The 19,240-nt window shown below is 39.1% G+C and overlaps 1 protein-coding gene across 4 annotated transcripts in view; it reads right to left on the minus strand.

Annotated features, from left to right (window-relative positions):
• LOC119796101 (glutamate receptor ionotropic, kainate 2) overlaps positions 1–19,240 on the minus strand; it is a 439,480-nt gene that overhangs the window by 47,988 nt on the left and 372,252 nt on the right. For all 4 annotated transcript variants that reach the window (XM_038304508.1, XM_038304507.1, XM_038304505.1 and 1 more), the window contains one exon: positions 6,703–6,928. In XM_038304508.1, coding sequence (XP_038160436.1) covers positions 6,703–6,928 — 226 coding nt within the window. The remainder of the gene's footprint in view (positions 1–6,702; positions 6,929–19,240) is intronic.

A 19,240-nucleotide genomic window follows, 5' to 3' on the forward strand; every position in this document is an offset into this window, starting at 1 on the left:
CACAGTTTATCTCTGATTTTTGAATTTTTAAAGATGAAGATCTGCGGTACACTGATAGCAGCGTTGCTAAGCAACAGACGGCTGATCAGGTATGATTTCAATATCATGCTCACTACTACAATACTTGCAGAGTCCAAATAATAGTTTGCTTTGTGCAGTTGGGTTGATTAAAGTGGGTTTAATGCAGACCAGACGCAAACCACCGGAGAAACCCTGCAGAGGCAGACTGACCACCTGTTTGGTCAGAACAGGGTTACTCTATATCTGTTCACACCTGCACAAAAGGTACAGATGTGACCAACTCTGGTCTGGTTACATTCACCCAAATGTGACTGGAGTGAATACGCCTGAAAATTATAATTCCTAATGATCAAGCTCTACATTAAAGACTTGAAAGTTCAACATATTTCAAACAGAACACCTGGCCAAAGCCTTCCCAGGCTGAAGGCTTGCCAAGCAGTGTTGGAGGCAGATCTTTTCATTATCAGGATCAGATCAGTATGTGGATGCATCTTCATTTTCTCCAACTGATTTTAAACAAAGTAAGGTAAAAATCTACAGACCAAAGGAGCTGAAATCCAGAGTTAGCTCACAGCTTCAGCTGTTACAGCACGAAACCACTCATTATGGCTGAAATCTTGGTGCCATGATGGACTCAGACCTAAACCTTCAGAGGCAGTTACTGAGTGAAAAAGTTTAAAATCCTTCTGTTAGTCTAGAACTCACTGAATAGATCAGATCTTCAAATCATAACAGACCTCAAGAATATTTCCTGATATTTTTTCTGATAACTCGTTTTGACTTCCTTTCTTGGCATTGTGGCCATTAACATCTCTGTTTTAACTCTCCATAGAAGTTGTGTTTCGCCCATAGTTGTTCTCTCTTGAAGACAAAGCCATTGAAAAGCCTCTGAAGGTCATTTATTGCTGGAGGTTTCTTCCTGTTCAAAGGGAGTTTTTCCTCTCCACTGTCGCTACAAGCATGCTTAGTATGAGGGATTGCTGAAGAGTCAATGAGTTGACGCAATCAACTTTGAATCAAACTGACTGGATAATCTGGTGAACTGTAAAGTGCCTTGATGACAATTGTTATTAATTGGTGCTAAAGAAATTAACTGAATTGAATTATTTCTTTCAACGTACTGGTGGCTCCTGTCATGGATGAACCTGCTAATCTTTTTTTCATAAGCCTTGTTCCTGGACCCTTTTTAAATCCCTTAAGTAAATTACCTTTTTTACTAAGCCTTGTTGTGCTGTAGTTAAAGTTGGGTCATAATCAGAATTCAAACTTCTGAAAGTTCTTTAAATCTGAAATGATTCCATCCTGTTCAATAAATGATCAGTGTTTTTAATTCAGACTAATTTCCATGTGAATGTGCTTTACTGGAGGCATCCATGTTTGTCAAAGAACACTACTGCCACCTACTGGTAGTGCGGTATCGGCTGTTGATCAAGTCCCAGTGCTGTATCTGGTGTTTGTCACAACGCGCTATTATCCAAGTCATCTTGAAAACATTCTTCTTCCAAATGTTGGCTACATATTACGGGTTTTTTCTCTGGCCAGAAGTTCGATGGCAAATCCTCCCTCTTCAAGTTGGCGATCCAACGACCAACCCGTCCGTGGAGGATCAGGAATCAGAAAGGTGGAATAACTCTTTTTTTTCACTTTTCCCCGATGTATTCCAGCATCCAGCTGCCATGCACGTGGGCATTGTCAGTTTCACTATAGCTCTGGTGAATTTCAATGGTGAAGTCCTCTGGAAATCTTCAATAATTGTTGTTGATTGCAGATGTGTCTAGTAGTTCCCATTGATTTAGCTTGGAAAGCGGGGAGAATGGCGCTAGGCTTACCGCACCGTGACGTCACTGCTGGAAGATGGCAGGAGGGAGGGGCTACTATATTTGGGCTAAAATGGACGTTCCTGTTCCGTTTTTATTTTTTTACTGATTACCTCTAAATTCATCTATCACCACAAACGTATTAGTTTTCGGTATAAATAATGATCCATTGAGCATTCTTGCTGACCGGACTTTTCCTTTAAGATCCCTTTGATTGCACCTTTGATTTGACCCTGTTGATTGCAGATGTGTCTAGTAGTTCCCATTGATTTAGCTTGGAAAGCGGGGAGAATGGCCGCTCCTAGACTCAGTGATTGCGACCAAAATTATTCTTTTTCTTTTTTTACTGATTAACGCAAAGTTCTATAAAGCACTGCTGCCTGCAGCAAGAAGGTTCTGGGTTCGATTCCCGGCCCGGGGTCATTCTTCATGGAGTTTGCATGTTCTCCCTGAGCATGCGTGGGTTCTCTCCGGGTACTCCGGCTTACTCCCACAGTCCAAAAACATGACTGTTAGGTTCATTGGCTTCTCTAGACTCTCCTTAGGTGTGAGTGTGAATGTGTGTGAATGGTTGTTTGTCCTGTGTGTCTCTGTGTTGCCCTGCGATGGACTGGAGACCTGTCCAGGGTCCGCCTCTCACCTGCTGACTGCTGGAGATTTGTCTTCACAGTGGAGAAATAAGAAAGATGGTATCTGTAAAGTAACTATCGTAATGCCATCAGCTGGAAGACTTTTTACTGACTGGGAACCGACCAGTCAGTTAAAACACCAAGCAATCAGTAATACATTGCTCTTTAAGGGAGGACCACAGAAAATAAAATGTTCTCCAAGCTATTTTTGGTTCATTCACTAGATACCCTGCATTCTAAGTGTTGGACAGAAATATAAATGGTTAGATTCAAGGAGAATACTAAGATTTATTTTGTGTTAAGACTAAGTTTATCCCAGAAGTATTTTCAAACAGAATTCATCTGTGAAGCTGTAATAAATTTCTGTTTTTATCCCTTTGCTGGATTTTGTCAATGCTTTACATGATAAACATGCCAGAATCACATCAGTCTAGCTTTCTTCAACAGCATTTCTGGTGTCCCTCTCCCACCTTAGTAGGTTGAGCTCCTTGCCTGGAGTCACAACACCAAGCAGCAGAGGAGGAAGCTGGAAATCTACCAACAACTATCAGATAGTAAGAAGACTTCTCCTCCCTTTGAACCAGTCTGGGAACCACTGAGACAGTTTCTAGAAATCTGGAGGTTAGAGTTAAATGTTTTTAAAAGAAGAAAGTTATATGGAATCTGGTAAATCTTTAACAAGTGACAGTTTTTTGTTTTATACTCCCACTCCTTTATCTGATAGTTTGAGAGAACAAATGATTTGCACGGTAATAGTGAAAGAAGTCTCAAAGAGTCAAGATCCACAGCTTCAGTGAGACTTTAAATCCTTATCCGCTTTATAAAGGCAAGACAGAAGAACCCTTCAGGCAGGAAAAGAGATAGAGGGAAGATAGGCAGCAAACTTTCCTGTCTTTGAATGATGTAAGACAGTCATTAGGAAAAGAAACAAAGAAGATGGAGTGTGAGGTAATAAATAATAGTCAAAGAAGATTAAAGGAGAGCTGGGATCATAATTTGAAAGATTTACTAAATAAAACTGTTCACTGGAGGGCTCAAAAAATACTGAGGTCAAGGGTCAGTACTTATAGGCAGGCTTGGCAGCGTGCCTCTCCGGAGATGTTTTTAATTCCAGTATTTAACTCTGGACATTTTCAGAGTCTTAAGGAGGAAAAACATCGTGACTTTTAAGCAGTGGCGGCTGGCCAATACAGGGTGCTAGGGCGCCCAATGACCCAATGACCTTGATCAAGACATAAAAATAAAAAAAATACACCCTGGGGCGCAAAAATCTTCGCCCATAGACTCTGATTTAAAGTTGTCAATGAGCAGAAACTCTTCAATGCTAAAGATAGGAGCATCCTGGGGAGCAGCTCTCCTGCACCCAGAGCTAAAAGCAGCTTTATTTGCTCACCACCTCCCGCCACTGATGTCACAGTCAACTGTTAGAAAGTACAATTATTTAGCTACAAGGCTAGGCTAACTGCATGCAGCGAGGCTAATGCTTTATTCTGCTTTCCCTGCTCATTGATCAAACATCAGGATCTGACCCAGCATGGAGTAGAACAGTTTTGACGGATTTAAAGCACTTTGCAGTTTGCTTTAGATTTGATTGGCTTTTCGTATAGGCTACATCTATTTTGAAGTTATACCCCCTGGAAAAAAACTCTGCATTTCAGAAAATAAACTTAATTTTTATGGCATCTTTACAGAAGACCTGAAATTATTCTTATTCACCTGCTCCTGCCTCTTTCTAAGGGACCTGCATCCAGCTATCAGGGCAAGATTATCTTGTTCTTGTTCTCAGGGCCAGTGGAGAGAGGGTTTTTAGCATTCCATAGTGTTTCTGATTTCCTCATCCTGACCTGTTCTGCCTCTAATCCACTGAGCGTGCCTGTCCTGTCTGATCTCAGTGGAGAGAGGGTTTGTTAGCTTACCATAGTATTACTGAGTTCTGGATCCTGACCTGTTCTGCCTCTCAACCACTGAGCCTGCCTTTTCCCAGTCTGAAAGTTCAGCCTGAGCTGTCTGTGGACTCCTGGAACTCTGAACCACCCTGTTCCTGTTCTAATATGTTTCCCTGACCTGGCACAGAATTCTGCTTGTCCTCCAGGGCTGCAGCATCAGGGACACTCTGGGCGGCGCCCGTCGCATTTAGTAGGCAGCCCTCAGGCTGGATCCTGCCGTGTTCTCTGGGATGAACTGAATTGTTGAACCAGGTTAGTGACTCACATGGATAATAATCCTCAGTCAGATTTTCATGGCTGCTAACTTCTGTTTTTCCCCAACAGAGCTTTAGTGATAGACGCCCTAACTGCTGATACCACGGATCCAAATCCTGCTTGTTTATAAATAAACGCTTTAAATTATCCTACAGTCTGTCTTGCCTTGAATAATGGGTCCTTCTGTCCTGTGATATGATAATGAGAACATCAGTAAGGTGATTGGCTGTTTTTTTTTGGTCATTTTCTCTACTAAATACTCATCACAACATACCTATTCATAAATGATATTTAGTGGAATAAAAACCCTACAGCACTTTAATGTATATTCAGTAAAAGTTCAAGAACCCCTCTAAAGCATTTTCTGATGCTCTCACCTTCATGTTAGGAATAAAAGATGTTGGGCGGTAAATCAACCCTGCTGATTTCACAATCCACCTGTCACAGTGGCTGGTGGCCAAAAAACTTAACTTCAGGCCCTGAGTGCATGTATTCAGAAACCTTGTTCTGTCAACAAAAGAATGTCTTACATGGCAATAGTGATGGTAACATGTCTCATTCAGCCACATGAGAGAGCTTCCTTTTCCATTTTCCATTTCTGTCATTTCATTTGTAGGGATTCATATAAGCAATATGAATAGATATAAGCGAAATGAACAGCAGCAGAAATATAGAACAATTCAAAGGCTTCTGTACCATAGGCATCTAAGCAAAGCAAGCTAATGCATGCATATGCTGCAGAAATGCCTGGAAAGGAGCACATCAGTCAAGAAATGCAATCACCCAAAGCAAATATTGCCTACCTCCAGTGTTTTCACACACAGCTAAACAGTCACTAAAATTACCTTTTGTGGCTGACCAACAGAGCATACACAAACAGCAGCAAACGACCTCCCCGACATGCACACTCCCCAAGGACATTTTCACCATTCATCTGGAAGCTGCTTCTGGATATCATATATCATCCACAGCAAGAATAGAAAAAAAGAGTACTGAAACACTGTCTTTAAAAGATTGCAAATTATCTCTAGGTTTGAAAACTATTGTGATTCTGAAATAAATATATATGGCATGTAGATTACTACTGTTTGATCATTTGATGGAGTTGGCCCCTAAGCTAGCAGTCTATTTTAGACCTAACTGGAAAAGGCAGGATAACTCGCCGACAGCTTGTGAGTCCATCAAAAAGGCAGATTAATCAAACGCCTCTCCATTCTCACTTCTACTGTCAATTTAGACCACCAATCATTGATCTCATCCTTCTTTGTTGACCTGCGGGAGAAAATGAACCATCTTCCATTTGAATGTCCCTTGCAAAAAATTAGAATTGAAATTCAAGTAAAGGATGCACCATGTTCTTATTTCCCAATAAATTACGTAATGGATGTGGCAATAAACTGAAATTGACACAAGAGCCATTTCTTAAATAGTGTTTTAAACTGTATTTCTTTCAACTTATATTATGATTTGATCAGAAAATAGTCCTACAACGAGTCAATCAAGCTGTGTAAATAATGTAAGTAGGATTGTTTGATGTTCATTAAAACAAAATATGTATTTAATGATTCTTTAAGAATTGTATTTTTTACATTTGCTTAAAAATGAATTTTAACATTCTAGGAAATAATATAATATATATTATAATACTCTATACATACTATTCTATACTACGCAGAGGTGTCTATCTGTTTAGCTATAAAGTTGATTATGCAATATATTTGATCAACTTCAAAGTATTTTTTCTTTTACCTTCAAATATTTAGATTGTTACCATGTAGAATTATCCATACATACAGATCTAACTGGTCACTTAAACATTCACTGATGTCTAATCTTATTGCATAAATAAGAATAATGTAATGTGTATCCAGTAAATACGGACACAAAAACAACAACAAAACTTAGCCCAGCATCAGCGCTTTTAAAATATTTTGTAATCATTATTTTATCGACTAGTATTAGACCACTAAAGTACAATAATTATTTATTATATTCCCTCAATTCAATGCTATATAGTGTGGTATATGTACGTACCGATTGGTGTTCCAACGCCGTAAGCTTTGGAGTCGATTAGGCCCCCAATCTGCGTAAGGTTGCAGTTGCGTTGTGTTACAAACTCAATGGTGGTAGACTCCATGAGGAAGGCGTAGTCAGAGGTGAGCACACGGTGAATGCCTTCCTCAATGTTCTTCACCATCACCGAGTGTCTCCGACTGCTCATAAACTCCCACATCTTATCATATGTAGAAATCTTTGTTTTCTGTAATTAGACACATGTGAAATACCGTTAACTGTCTCAGTGACCAACGACAGCCATTAAATAATCTCTTTCAATGCCGTAAATCAGTGTAGCTGCATTAAGCCTAGAGCAGGTGTCTGCAACATTTCATTTCCAAAGAACCATTTTGCTCTGAGTGCTGCTAATTAAAACTCATTTAGAGCTGCAAAATATTACTTGATTTTTTTTTTATAAAAAAAAACAAAAAAACGTATTATTTTTGTTATATATCCGCCATAAGAAAAGTGTTGCCATTTTAAATATCCAAGAACTTTTTTGGATTTTTTGCTTTTAAAATAATAAAAAAACAATAAACGATTCATAAAACAGAAGCATTGATTTTTTTCTGAGGGTAATGATGTAAAAAAAATAATAATAATAATAAAACACCTAGTTTCCAAGCTAGTTATGGGATTAATCGTTCTCATAACATATTCCTGGTGCTTTCCGATATTTTTTTATAAAACCCACAAAAGCATCAAAGACTGGTATTTGTTCTTATAGCACATTATTTAGTCCTTTATATAATTTTTAGCCACTATCAAGAGCCATTGTAGACGGTCCAAAGAACCATATGAGGCTCCGGAGCCGCAGGATGCAGATCCCTGGCCTAGACAACCCTTTGCATTCAGTCACATTCAAATTTTCATCAGGAAAATACAACATTTGCTTCACTAGATCTTTATTAGACAGTTTACAGCTCTCTATGCTTTCCATCTGGTTAAGTCAAAGGAAGAGCATAGCCTGAAGAAGATGAACAAGTTAAAGAATAGCAGAAGCATGATTGCAAAATATTCATGTATATAAAATATTCTTTGATTTCTGTAGTGCTGCTATCACCTTTACGTAAAAGCAGCGGCATCGTCAGTGCCTGTGTACCTTACTTTCTATTCCTGTAATCACTGAGAGAAAGCCAGGAGCATTTCAGTCTCTGGGGGAGTAGATTTGAAGGCATTTTTGAAACCATTTGAAACCTAATTAAGTCACATCTTCAAGGTCCCGCCCGCCATTATTGTGTGTAATGACTTTTTGTGGCTGGTCGATATTTTAGATCAACTGGGTGATTGGTGGAGTGCCTATCAGAATCTTTTGGAGTCACCCTCGACAAATCAGGCGATTGAGCATGCAAGCTTCAGACTGCTGATAAGGAAAGCGCACGGGCTGTGAATACATGGAGAGTAAGACACACGCCTGCACACTGAGCAGAGAAGCAATCCAAGGTGGGCTTCCGAAAGCCATACATAGGGGTACAGATAACCTTATATGGAAATTCACCCATTACAGTTAACAAACCAACAAGCGTGTGAAAAAGCAATGCAAACCAAATGCTGTTCTTTGTATTTCTTTTTATCGTATCGTATCAAGTAATCCTTTCCCTGATAGATGTTTTTTAAATGAATGCCTATGATCAGATATGACCTCTCTTTAAGAGTTCAAAAAGCTCAAGTTGATCCCTTTATCTATTGATAAAGGCTTTTCAGTCCCCTGGTGCATTTAGATTTAAAAAGTAGATTTCTGCTGGTGTGTTTGATGTGCAATCACTGACCAGCCTTAGAAATATACTTAAATATGAATTCAAGGGACAATAAGATTACATTAGCCAGAAGCAAAGGTGCATAATCCAGGTCCAGAAAGTAAAAACCTTGCTTAGTTTCCCCTCTTCCTGTTCACTTAAGCAGGCAATTAGCCTTCAGTCTTTGTTGACTGATTTCTAACAAGACCCTGATCCTGGACATCGACCTTGGAGATCGGCTGGAAGGACTGAAGCATCCGGATCAACATTTCAGTTCTATATTTGAGAAGGCGAGTGGATTCCTCCTAAGTCTTACCAGATTGACTCTTTCAAACAGTCTGACCAGAGAGAGCACAACTCCCTGACGTGGGGTTTCCTTTGTGCTTCGCTAGAGGTTTCCTCACTTCAGTCAGTGTTATTTCATAAAAGGCAAATTAGTTGAAATGGGGTAGAATATAAAAAGTATTTGTTAATCATAACCTTTAAGGAATTAATGTTTTAAAGATTTTATTCATTCATAAAATGCGGAGATATCTAAATATATCCCAAAGTTACTCAAGCAGGATGACATCAGAAATGTGAAGCAAAGGGGAATCAATACCTCAGGAATTAGATCTTTAAATATTTAGAAATATTCTCTAGCTTGAAAAGAATGTTTTATATTAAATTCACACTCTATTTTAAACATTATCTTTTCTCAAAATAAAACCATTTTTTTTTCATAAAAACCTGTGCTCATCATCAAAGATCTTCTCTTCCCATTTCACCGTTCATGAGGCATCACCAATGCTCTAAATTAGCCAATAAATGTAAACAAGGAAAACTTGGTCACAAATGGACCTGAGCATTAAGCAAGCAATCTACTTTAATATGTTACAGACTCCTGTCAATAACCCACCTTCATGTTGCATCTAATCAGGTTATTATAAACTGGAACAGCTGAACTCTGGTATTAAAGGGATGCCCCCTATAATAGCAGAGCAGTTTCAGCCTGTTTCTGTTAAAACACTTTTTTACAGGTTTTATCTCAAACTTTTAATATCCTCTACTTCTGCAGTTCTATGTTGAGTTAGAGGACTTCAAATAGCTTTCACAACCTGATGGTGGTGAGCTACTTTGTTGCCACAGCTGCCCTGGGGCAGACTGACAGAAGGCTGCTATAAAAATCTGACCACCAACAGCAGGAGAAGAGGATGAAATGTCCTGACCAAAATCATGCATTAGACTGAACAAAGAGGTGTTCACGAACCCCCACCTCCTTAGCCAACAAAACCCCAAACAATTATTAGATATATAAAAATGTAATTCCTCGATTTCTGTATAAAACTGATACTACTATGAAGGACTGTGGCAAAAGTCTTTTACTTTTTTATTTTAGGTAACTGTTGTTAAAGAGGAAAAAAAGCTCCACTTGAAACCAGAAATTAATATAAGCCTTTATATAGCCTTCTCTAAATCCAATAAAAAACATGACATTATATCTATCTATCTATGCATCCAGCTATTTATTTAACTTTTTTAGTTTATAACATAGAAAATGCTCCATCCTGGACTCTACGGCTGGTGGACGTTACAGAGGAAGAGCCAAATTCAGAGACTAAGGCTGAATGGGAGTTTCTTGCAGATCTAATTTAAAGGGTTGAAACAGAAGCAAAAATAAAAAAAATATAAATCCACTGAAACCACAAAAAAAAAAACAGGAATACTAACAAGAAGGGCAGAGAAATGACGATGAACCAGCAAACGGTGACTGAGCATGAGGTGCATATATGGGTCACATATTCTCATTATCAGTTCGTATGAAATCGTACGAAAAGTTATGCACACTATTTTGTACGTTTTGGACGTTTTTCCTCTAAAAACCACATCAGTGCGCAATGCGCTGGCAGACAGAAAAAAAAAGCAGATCCGCGGACGTCGGAAAACTGGGAAAAACAGTGCAATCATCACTTCTTCATGTCTCTAACTACGTTGCTTGCTGTTTTATATCTCAGGGTTAGGGTCAGGGTTAGGGCTAAATGTAATTTAGATTCTATATTCGTGAATGGTGCGTCAGATGCGCATACGACGAAAAAAACGTCCAAATTTCATGCAAACTCATAATGAGAATACACTGATATGGTAGACAGAATCAAAGACCAGACTAATCAGCATGTAACATAACTACTATGTTATTTTTCTCTTTCAGTAAGTACATTAAAGTGTACCGATGACAAACTGTCTTGTAGAACAGTTAGTTCCTTAGATATATTATTTCAAATCTCCACTGGTTAAAAAATGATGATGGGAATTAATATGCTGGGTTGTTTTGGTGTTGAGAAATTTCTTAATAAAAAGGGGGCTTGTGCGTCAGTGCGCACGGCTCGACAGGTGAGGAAGACGCTCACTGATAGGTCTGAGCAGCGGGAGTTTTTGTCTGGTTGTCTCTTCAAAAAAAAGTCAAACATAATGAAGAAAGATAAAACACAGTCAGAGTTTGGGTTTTTCGTTTTGGAAAGGAGTTTGGACTTAAACTCTTCCAGGATTTTAATTTGGGTTCGGAGCATATGGAAGTCCTGTTTGGACATTATTATCAGAAATAAAACGAACTGACGGTTTTGGACTTTCAGTCATTATGGTTGTTTTTGTTTGTTTTTTGCAGATATAAATTGAGACTTTGAGTTTTCTTATAAATTGGTTGTGAAGGTTTTTGGGTTATTGATCTATTTATACTGAAATATTATTGAATAAAACTTTGGATTCTTGGTAGTAGGGTGATTTTTTTTATTATTATTATTTTTTTTTTTATGAATCTTTATTTGCTAACAATTGTAACACTTTGCCTGTTTTCCTGTGGAAAAAAAACCCTTGAGTATTTGTGAGTTCTGCTTTTAATCAAGCTGAATTTCACAAGCAGATTGGGAGCAGAAGTAGACAGAGGAAGCTAGAAGGGAGCTAGGGAAAAAGAGACTGACACAAGAGGGCAAACAAGAAATACAAAAGAACTCAAATGCAATCAAATATGACTAGAACCACAAAATGGAAATAAAATAAATGAAAACTCAAAGTTAAAAGATAAGATAAACAAAACATAAAACTGTCAATCTCCATGAGAAGAACTCTGCCTTGCTTCTGTCCTCCTAAGCCTATTCTGCTCTCTCTTAGTTTAGCTTTTTCTCTTCTTCATCCTCTCCAGTTGTTTATTTTATTCCTGTCTCTAGAAGTTTTTCCACTAAAGTCAACAAAAAGTAAAACAAAAAGTAGAATCAACAAAAAGAATCACAGTCTCCTGTCTGTCCTTGCATCCAGTTCTGAGACAACATGTCCACTTTTATTTTTTATTTCAAACCATCAAATATCACAGAATTTACTCAGAGTATCAAATCATTACTCCCAGTTACAGTCCTTTTTAAATGCTACCAATATTATTCTATAGCATGTATGATGTATGTTTTAATCAAAACAAACTGTAAGAACCTGAATATTTAAGCCTGTTATGTTGCTTCTGGATCATTAAACCAGATGAAGGTCTAGACTGCAAAAAACATCTAGAAATAAGTAAAAAATCTAAATTTACTCTTAATTTGTGTAAATAAGATGATCTGCCATTGGAGTGAGCATTTTTACTTTTAAAATGAGATAATTAGATAATATGCACTTGGAATAAGACAATGCTTTAGGTTTTTTTCTTATTTTAAATGTAAATTATCGTTTCATGTCTCAATTCAAGCAAGAAATTATTTATGTAGGTTTGAATTTTTTTCAGTGCAAAAAAACTCAAACAGAGTGGGAATGAAGAGAAAAGGTGGAAACAACTCAGTGAATCAAAAGGCTAAAACTTAATTTAGGGCTTGCTTAGCAGTGATTGTGTTCTAAGTAGAGGCGGAGATGCCCTCACCTCCACACAACCCAAGTAAATATTGAGAAATAACGGAATTTCATATGGATTACTTGCCAGCCTCACTTTGCTCACAGCCAGCATGTATGAATCTCAGCCCTTTGAAACCAAATGGAATCATGACCCAGAAGCAACCACAGCAGAAGAGAAAGAAAATCCTCCACTGTAATCTTATTACTGGACTCTCATTACCCTTTATTCTTGTAATGCCTGGCGGCACCGCAAGAGAAACCAAGAACCATATTTTCTTGTCTGTTTTAACTTAAGCTTAATTCAGAACTGATGGTGGTCTGTGCATTTTCAAACTATTGACATTGGATAAAGTGTCATGATGGCTTTATAACCTGGTTATTCCATTGACCTGCCGTTTCCCTCCCCGCTCTCTAATCGTCAATTATGTTATACACCTGCTCCCTCTGCTACATATACGGTTCAGTCCAGATAATTATTTGTTCACATGCCTGCTACTTATTGGTGTATTCTTAGTTATTAATGTTTGTTTCATCAGTTTTAGTTAAGTCCCTGGTTCATGTCCCCGTCCCCGGAGGCCAGTGGATTTAGAGGGTTTATGGTTTGTCTCCTGTGTCCTGATTGTGTCCCAGCTCTTCTCCGCGGAGCCCTCAGGGTTTTGGCTCAGAACGCGGGGGAGGTCAGTTTTAGTCCATAAGCCTGGATCCTAGGAGGAGACCAGTTTAAATTTCGGCATTTATCCTGGTACCATGTCTTGTCTATGTTCCTCTCTACCACTGAGTCTGCCTGTCTTCCTCTGTCTGAGCTTGCTGCTGGAGTCATAGAACTCTGAACCTGCCTTCACTCTGTGTGGATTCCTGGAACCCTGGATCTGTCTGTTCTCAATCGGATCAGAACCCCTGGTCAGGCTAAGGACTGGTGGGTCTCGGAGCTGTCCGCTTCTGAACTGTTTCTCTGACCTGGATCGGTCTCCTGCCTGCTCTCTGTGGCTGCTGCATCAGGGACGCTCTGGGTGACTCTGAGCCGCATCTCGTTTGCCAGTCCATCGGCTGGATCCTGCCTTCCTCAGAGACGATGGACTGAACTGTTTAACCAGGTAACTGACTCATTCGGATAATCATCTCATGTCAGATGATCGTGGTCACTAACCTGTGTTTCTCCCTCCAGAGTGTCAGTGATTGGGCGGTGCCCCGCCACCCTCCTGCAGCCACTGCTTTACCATTATCCTCAGCATCCCGGGTCCCGTTCTGTTTTATTATCATTAAACATTCTAAACTTCCCATTGTCTGACTCGCCTTGAATACTCTGTCCTGTTTATGACACATCTCTTAAATAGAAACTAGTCTTTTCTCATCTGAAATATTACGAGCTATATGATCTAAAACTTCACCTTGTGGCACGTAAAAAATGGAATACATACAAGAGAACGTCCAAGGAGCTAATTAGGAACTAGAGGGTAGTTAACCAGTACTTACTGGGGAACACTCTACCTCAGCCTTATTAGGGGACTACTGGTGTCAAAAGTAATTTTTTTTCAAACTCCACTAGAAGTATAAATGTTACTGTTTAAAAACACTTTTGTAGAGGTTAGAGGATCAACCTAAGCTTTTTACTACAGTAATGTGTAAAAGTAAAATTTTTGAAACTATTTAAAGTATAAAAATAAAAGTCAGGAAAAAAAGTAAGCAGAGAAGATTTAAACTCTATATTGGTTATTGCCCTAACCTTAGTGGAACATTTTTCTTCATTCTGGATGGTAACATGCCCTTTACTTCATTACCTTAGTTTTATAACTGATAGCGAAAGTGTTCAATTTAAAGGTATAGTGCAGGATTTTTGTGAATTTCTGAAAAGAGCAGCCCTCTCTACTTTAAAAAATAAAATGCACATACACAACCCTGTCCTGGCTCCCAAGAGGAAACACCTATAAATGGCGTGCAAGAACATTGGTTTATTTTGGTATTTGGTGGCAGCACTGAGTCCAACCACAACGAAATTAATTGTCTGGATGAAACAATTTATTTTGATGGTTTTTATTCTTTTTTAAATACCAACAGGCCATAATGTCATACTCTGTGGTCTAGGTGCAGGTTTTTCTTTCTTTCCCTCCTCTGCAGGCCTGGATGGGCAGGTGCGGTCCATCAGAGCTAATTACCAGCCTTTATAAGGAGCTGGAACCAGGAGGAGGGTGTTAGTTCGTTTACGCTTCAGCGTGGTACAGACCAACTCCTTGTTTAACCCTATAATCTGTGAAACCTTAACCTAACCTCATCCTTGTCATTTCCTCCTCTGATCCACGTCTGGGATCAGAATCAGAAAAACTCCTGGAAACCTTCTCGTACCAGAGATGAACCCCTGGTCCTGCTGTCAGTCCTCCTGCCTGCGCTCGCTTGCTTGTCCACCCTCCAACAAACCAACACAAAGAGAGGATCTGGATCTGCACCAACAAACCGGACAACTGAACAGCACTTCTTTCCCCAGACCAAGCCCAAGCCGCCACCTCAGTGAGTTCACCATCCAAACATCATTTTCACAAATCCCAAAGCTCAGGTTTTTCCTCAACCTCCCTATCTTTCCCAGCACAGCTCACCAGACCACTGACCAGCTGAAATTCAATCTTGTTCATCTCCATTTTTTCAATAAACTTTTCTATGTTACCAACTGTTTCAGTTATTGCGCCCATTCAGAGTCCCACGTTCAAAATATGACACATAATGGAAATTAGCTTAAATGAAACACAACTGACGCGTCTATTTCTAAAATGTAAAGAGTGCAAATTAAAAAGTTGTCCAGAATAATTACTCCAGTAAAGTATAGATGGCGAAAAATTTCTACCTAAGGTAATGAAGTATTTGTACTTAGTTACTTGACACCCCTGACTACTGTCTAGTTACCTGGGAGTCACAGAGTAAAGTTTTAAGATAATTTAAGGCGAGAACATTATACTTTAAGCTTCACTATATGGCCCATGTCCTACTTTAATGGATAATTTAAAACATTTTCAGGTGTTCAAACGCGCGGCGACTAGCGGAGCTCCAAGTCTAACCATAGCCAGGGCTAACGTTAGCCCATCTGCAGCAGGCCTTTTCTGTTTTAATGTCCAAAAAGTTCATTTGATTTGTGTTTATATGACTGTGTTAATTATTATTTCCTCAATAAATGAAAAAGTAATAATTTATTATCATCTAGAGACTATTAATAACAGGAGGTGAAATGCAGCTCCAGGAAGGCTGAGCGTTTGGTGATGTCATCAGTATGCTGACCCATATTTATGCTGCGTGCCGTTCTCCTAAAGTCCAGTCTTTGCTGTGTTCTACTCAAGAACAGACAGCGAGTCTTCTCGCGTTCTTGTGAATTAAGAAGCAGCCTAAAGTCCCATAATAAGCCTGTGCTTCATGTTCCCAGGTAAATACTGGTTAACCAGCTTTGAATATTTTGTTAGGTATTCTCTATTAAAGATGTTGTAAACCTTATACCAAAATGTAACCATTGAGTTTCTAAAAAAAAAAAATAAATAAATTTTCATACCAAAAACAAAACAATCTGTTGTTGTTTTTTTATATTTGGAACAATATACACCCAATAGTTTTCTTTACATCTCTAAAATAGATTTTCTTGTTTTTGTAGCTAAAATGAATGATTACTTATATTAACATATTTTCCTGGGTGGCTCAATCTTTGCGGGGAAAAAAGTGTTTCTGTGTGATCACTTATCATCACAATCTAACATTGTTTTTCGTAGTAAGAACCTGTAGTTGCTGTTTGACAAACCACTTTAATTTCAGAATCTGGCACAGTTTCCCCCGGGACAAACAGCTCTGCTGAAATAAAGCATCTACACATGAAGATGACATTTTATTTTAAATCTGCTTTTTATGATTAAAAAGGAATGTAAATGTCTAATAACCGTGATTCTCTTTTTCAGGGTATGACTGCAGAGATTGTTTTTATGTTTCCAAAAACCAGGAATATTAGAATGGAAGTTATGACAAAGTCCAATCCTAGATGTGAAAGGAAACAATCTTTGCTGCTTTCTATCTTATTTAGTGAGGAAAACCAGAGCAGCTTTTCATTGCAGTCATACAGGGAATATTATGTCCATGTTTCTAACTCTGGGTCTGATTCATTAGTGTTGGAAGCTTAAGTGAGACGCTGATCACAAAGATGTCTGCTGACGTTTATGAATTCCTGTTCTAATGGTCATAAATTAGTTCTTGTGGAAGAATAAAAAATGTACCTCATTAGTCAGTTTGGTCAAGATTTTCTTTGAGGCAGAATAATTCACCTCTGCTTTAATTTTCTGACTTCATCAATTATTTTTTTTAAATGAAAAAAGAAAAAAAAGTAAAAAAACCTACACTGAAGCAGAAAAGGCGCCATTTGTTGATGAACAGTTTGATGAATAAATCTGTGAAGCAACGTTATGAAGCTGGAAGATGTAGCAGATTTTTCCTCCTTGCTCCGCTCTTCCATATGCTGCCGCTCTTCCCTCTGCGGCATTAAACACATCATCTCAATAAGCTTTATCTGCTTGATTTAATCACCATGCTGGTGGTGTCCCTCCCATCTGTCTTATGGCTAATGCAAAACAATTCAGGCTTGTACAGCCGGGGGACGCGAAGCGTGGTGCCATCTCATGCAGACGGCCACTGTGTGTGCAGACGCCAACCAACCCCCTGCTTTTCACACAAGGTAGAAATTCAGCCCTGCTTTTAGAAGGCTTTGATTTTATTAGCTAACAAGGAAGAGAGAGCATAGATGTGTTTGTGCATTCCTATTTTGGCATCAGAGTGAGGACCCTTTTTCCTATTTCCCTATAAAATGAGGACATTTTGCAAGTCCTCCCTTCCTCCTACTTTTGCAAATGGTTAGGTTTAGGACTAAGGTTTAGTTAAGCTTACAGTGTTACTGGTTAGGTTTAGGGATACTGTCAGGGTTGAAAAAACAATGGAGGACACGGAGAGTCATCTCATGGTCCTCACTACATAAAGCAAGATACGAATGTGTGTGTGTCTATTGGATTATGCTGCGCTTTAATTGAAATATTCCATAGGGATTGTACCTCTTTGTAAGAAAATAGATCTGCATAAATATTATGAAAGCTACACTGTGCAAACATCTAGATAATTAGCAATCAACAGACTCGCTATTCTAGATGAAAATAGTTCAACCAAAGCCTCTGAACAATATTTTGGTATGCTATGTTGCATTGGTTTAAACAGTTATTACAACATAGTTGAATTTTTGAATTGAATGCACTAAATGAGCTGATAGCTATGGCTTTAATATTTTAGATCAGCGGTAACCAATTAAAAATCAAGGACGTGCAAATAAAGAAAATCAACCAGTAAAGGTCCGGAGACCTTTTTAATAATAATCCGTTGTTTCAATCAGCATTTAACACTGAAATAAAATGCAGGTGCATCAATTTTATACCCTGAATTTTTAAATAGAAAATATAAAAAATAGAACATCTTTCCATTTTAAAATCTAAGTTGTTTTTGAAGTAGAGAACAACAATCTTTTAATATGGTATATAGACAATTTCCTGACTCACTTCTTTTATAAAATACCTGTTTTTTTTTTTCTGTCTTAATGTTGGCAGTGGGCTTTAGGCTGCCCTGCAAGGCTTTAAACCTGGGTTTAACCGGAGACTAAGCCATTCTCAAGCACATATCAAGGAGCTCATTTTGAGCCTGGATCCAGATTTATTGTTGATTCTGTTCATGGTGGAGAATCCTGCTTCACAGCAGCAGGTTGAGCCAAACATCCTCTAAATGTTCAGGGTCATCTTTGAGCACGCCATTTCACTTTTCTTTCACCAGTTCACCGCAGTTCTTCCAGCAGTCCACACTTTCTCTGCTCTCTTTTTCTCATGGTCTTCTCCTTCTTTCCCATCGCCCGGCTTGCCACAGGTTTGCCTGCTGTGTCTAAAAGTAGCAGCAGCGGCAACCCAGACTGACAGCTCATTGGCTCATTTGGATCACGTGCAGCCTGGAGCCGGACGCTCCCCAGGGCTTTACCGTATTAACAGGAGAAGCGGCGCAAGTTAGACACTGTCCTCTGACAACATGGGTTAGGGTTATTTATAAATGGTTTAAATCAAGTTTGGTCCGGATTAGCCAGCAGGTGGGTCCGGATCCGGACCCCGTCCCGCTAATCCGTGACCTCTGCTTTAGATGATCCTGCCTTCTTCTGTAAAGCAGTTTTGTCACCCCCAGAATCCTGACCCCTTTAGCAAAACAACGCCCACAGCCCCCCTGGTTCCTCCCGTCTTGCTCTTCTCTGAGCTACTTGAAGCTCGAGAAGAGCTTGCGCAATATTACTATTTTTTGATTAATAGGAGCACAATACGAGGTCATTGTGACAACCGGGTGTCCTGTCACTATGCCTCCGACTGATCATGCGCCTTGCTTACTTGGCCAGGGGGATAACCGTTTGGTTGAGTGGTCAGAACCCATGACTTTCACCTGGGAGTCTGGGGATGGAGTCCTGCCCAGGCCCTCTGACATCGCTGGCAGGATCCATGTGCTATGGCAGTGTGCATGGAGCACGACAACATGCATGGGAAAGAGAGGGACAGATGTGACATTGTGGGGAACTTTCACTACGTCTCTGACTGATCATCCTTAGCCAAGGGAATTCTGGGGATCGAGTCCCGCCTCGGCCTTCTGTTGGGTACCGTGCCACATAGTGAACACCTAATTTAAGTCATGTCTTGGGTTTCTGTGCCGTTCAACCCTATTGGAAGGGATTTGCAGAGGTAATTACTCGAAATAGATACTTTTTAAAATATTTAAGTTTTAGTGTTATTTGCGTATGAAATATTTCCCAACAACAACTGATATATAATGAATAATCTCCTGGCAGCTGGTAAAAAGTGTGTTACTAGGAGGTGGTTAACGAGGAAACCTCCAGGCAAAAGTCATAGAAA

The sequence above is a fragment of the Cyprinodon tularosa genome, unplaced genomic scaffold (assembly GCF_016077235.1).
Source record: "Cyprinodon tularosa strain WSP-4 unplaced genomic scaffold, ASM1607723v1 ctg535, whole genome shotgun sequence".
Classification (NCBI taxonomy): domain Eukaryota; kingdom Metazoa; phylum Chordata; class Actinopteri; order Cyprinodontiformes; family Cyprinodontidae; genus Cyprinodon; species Cyprinodon tularosa.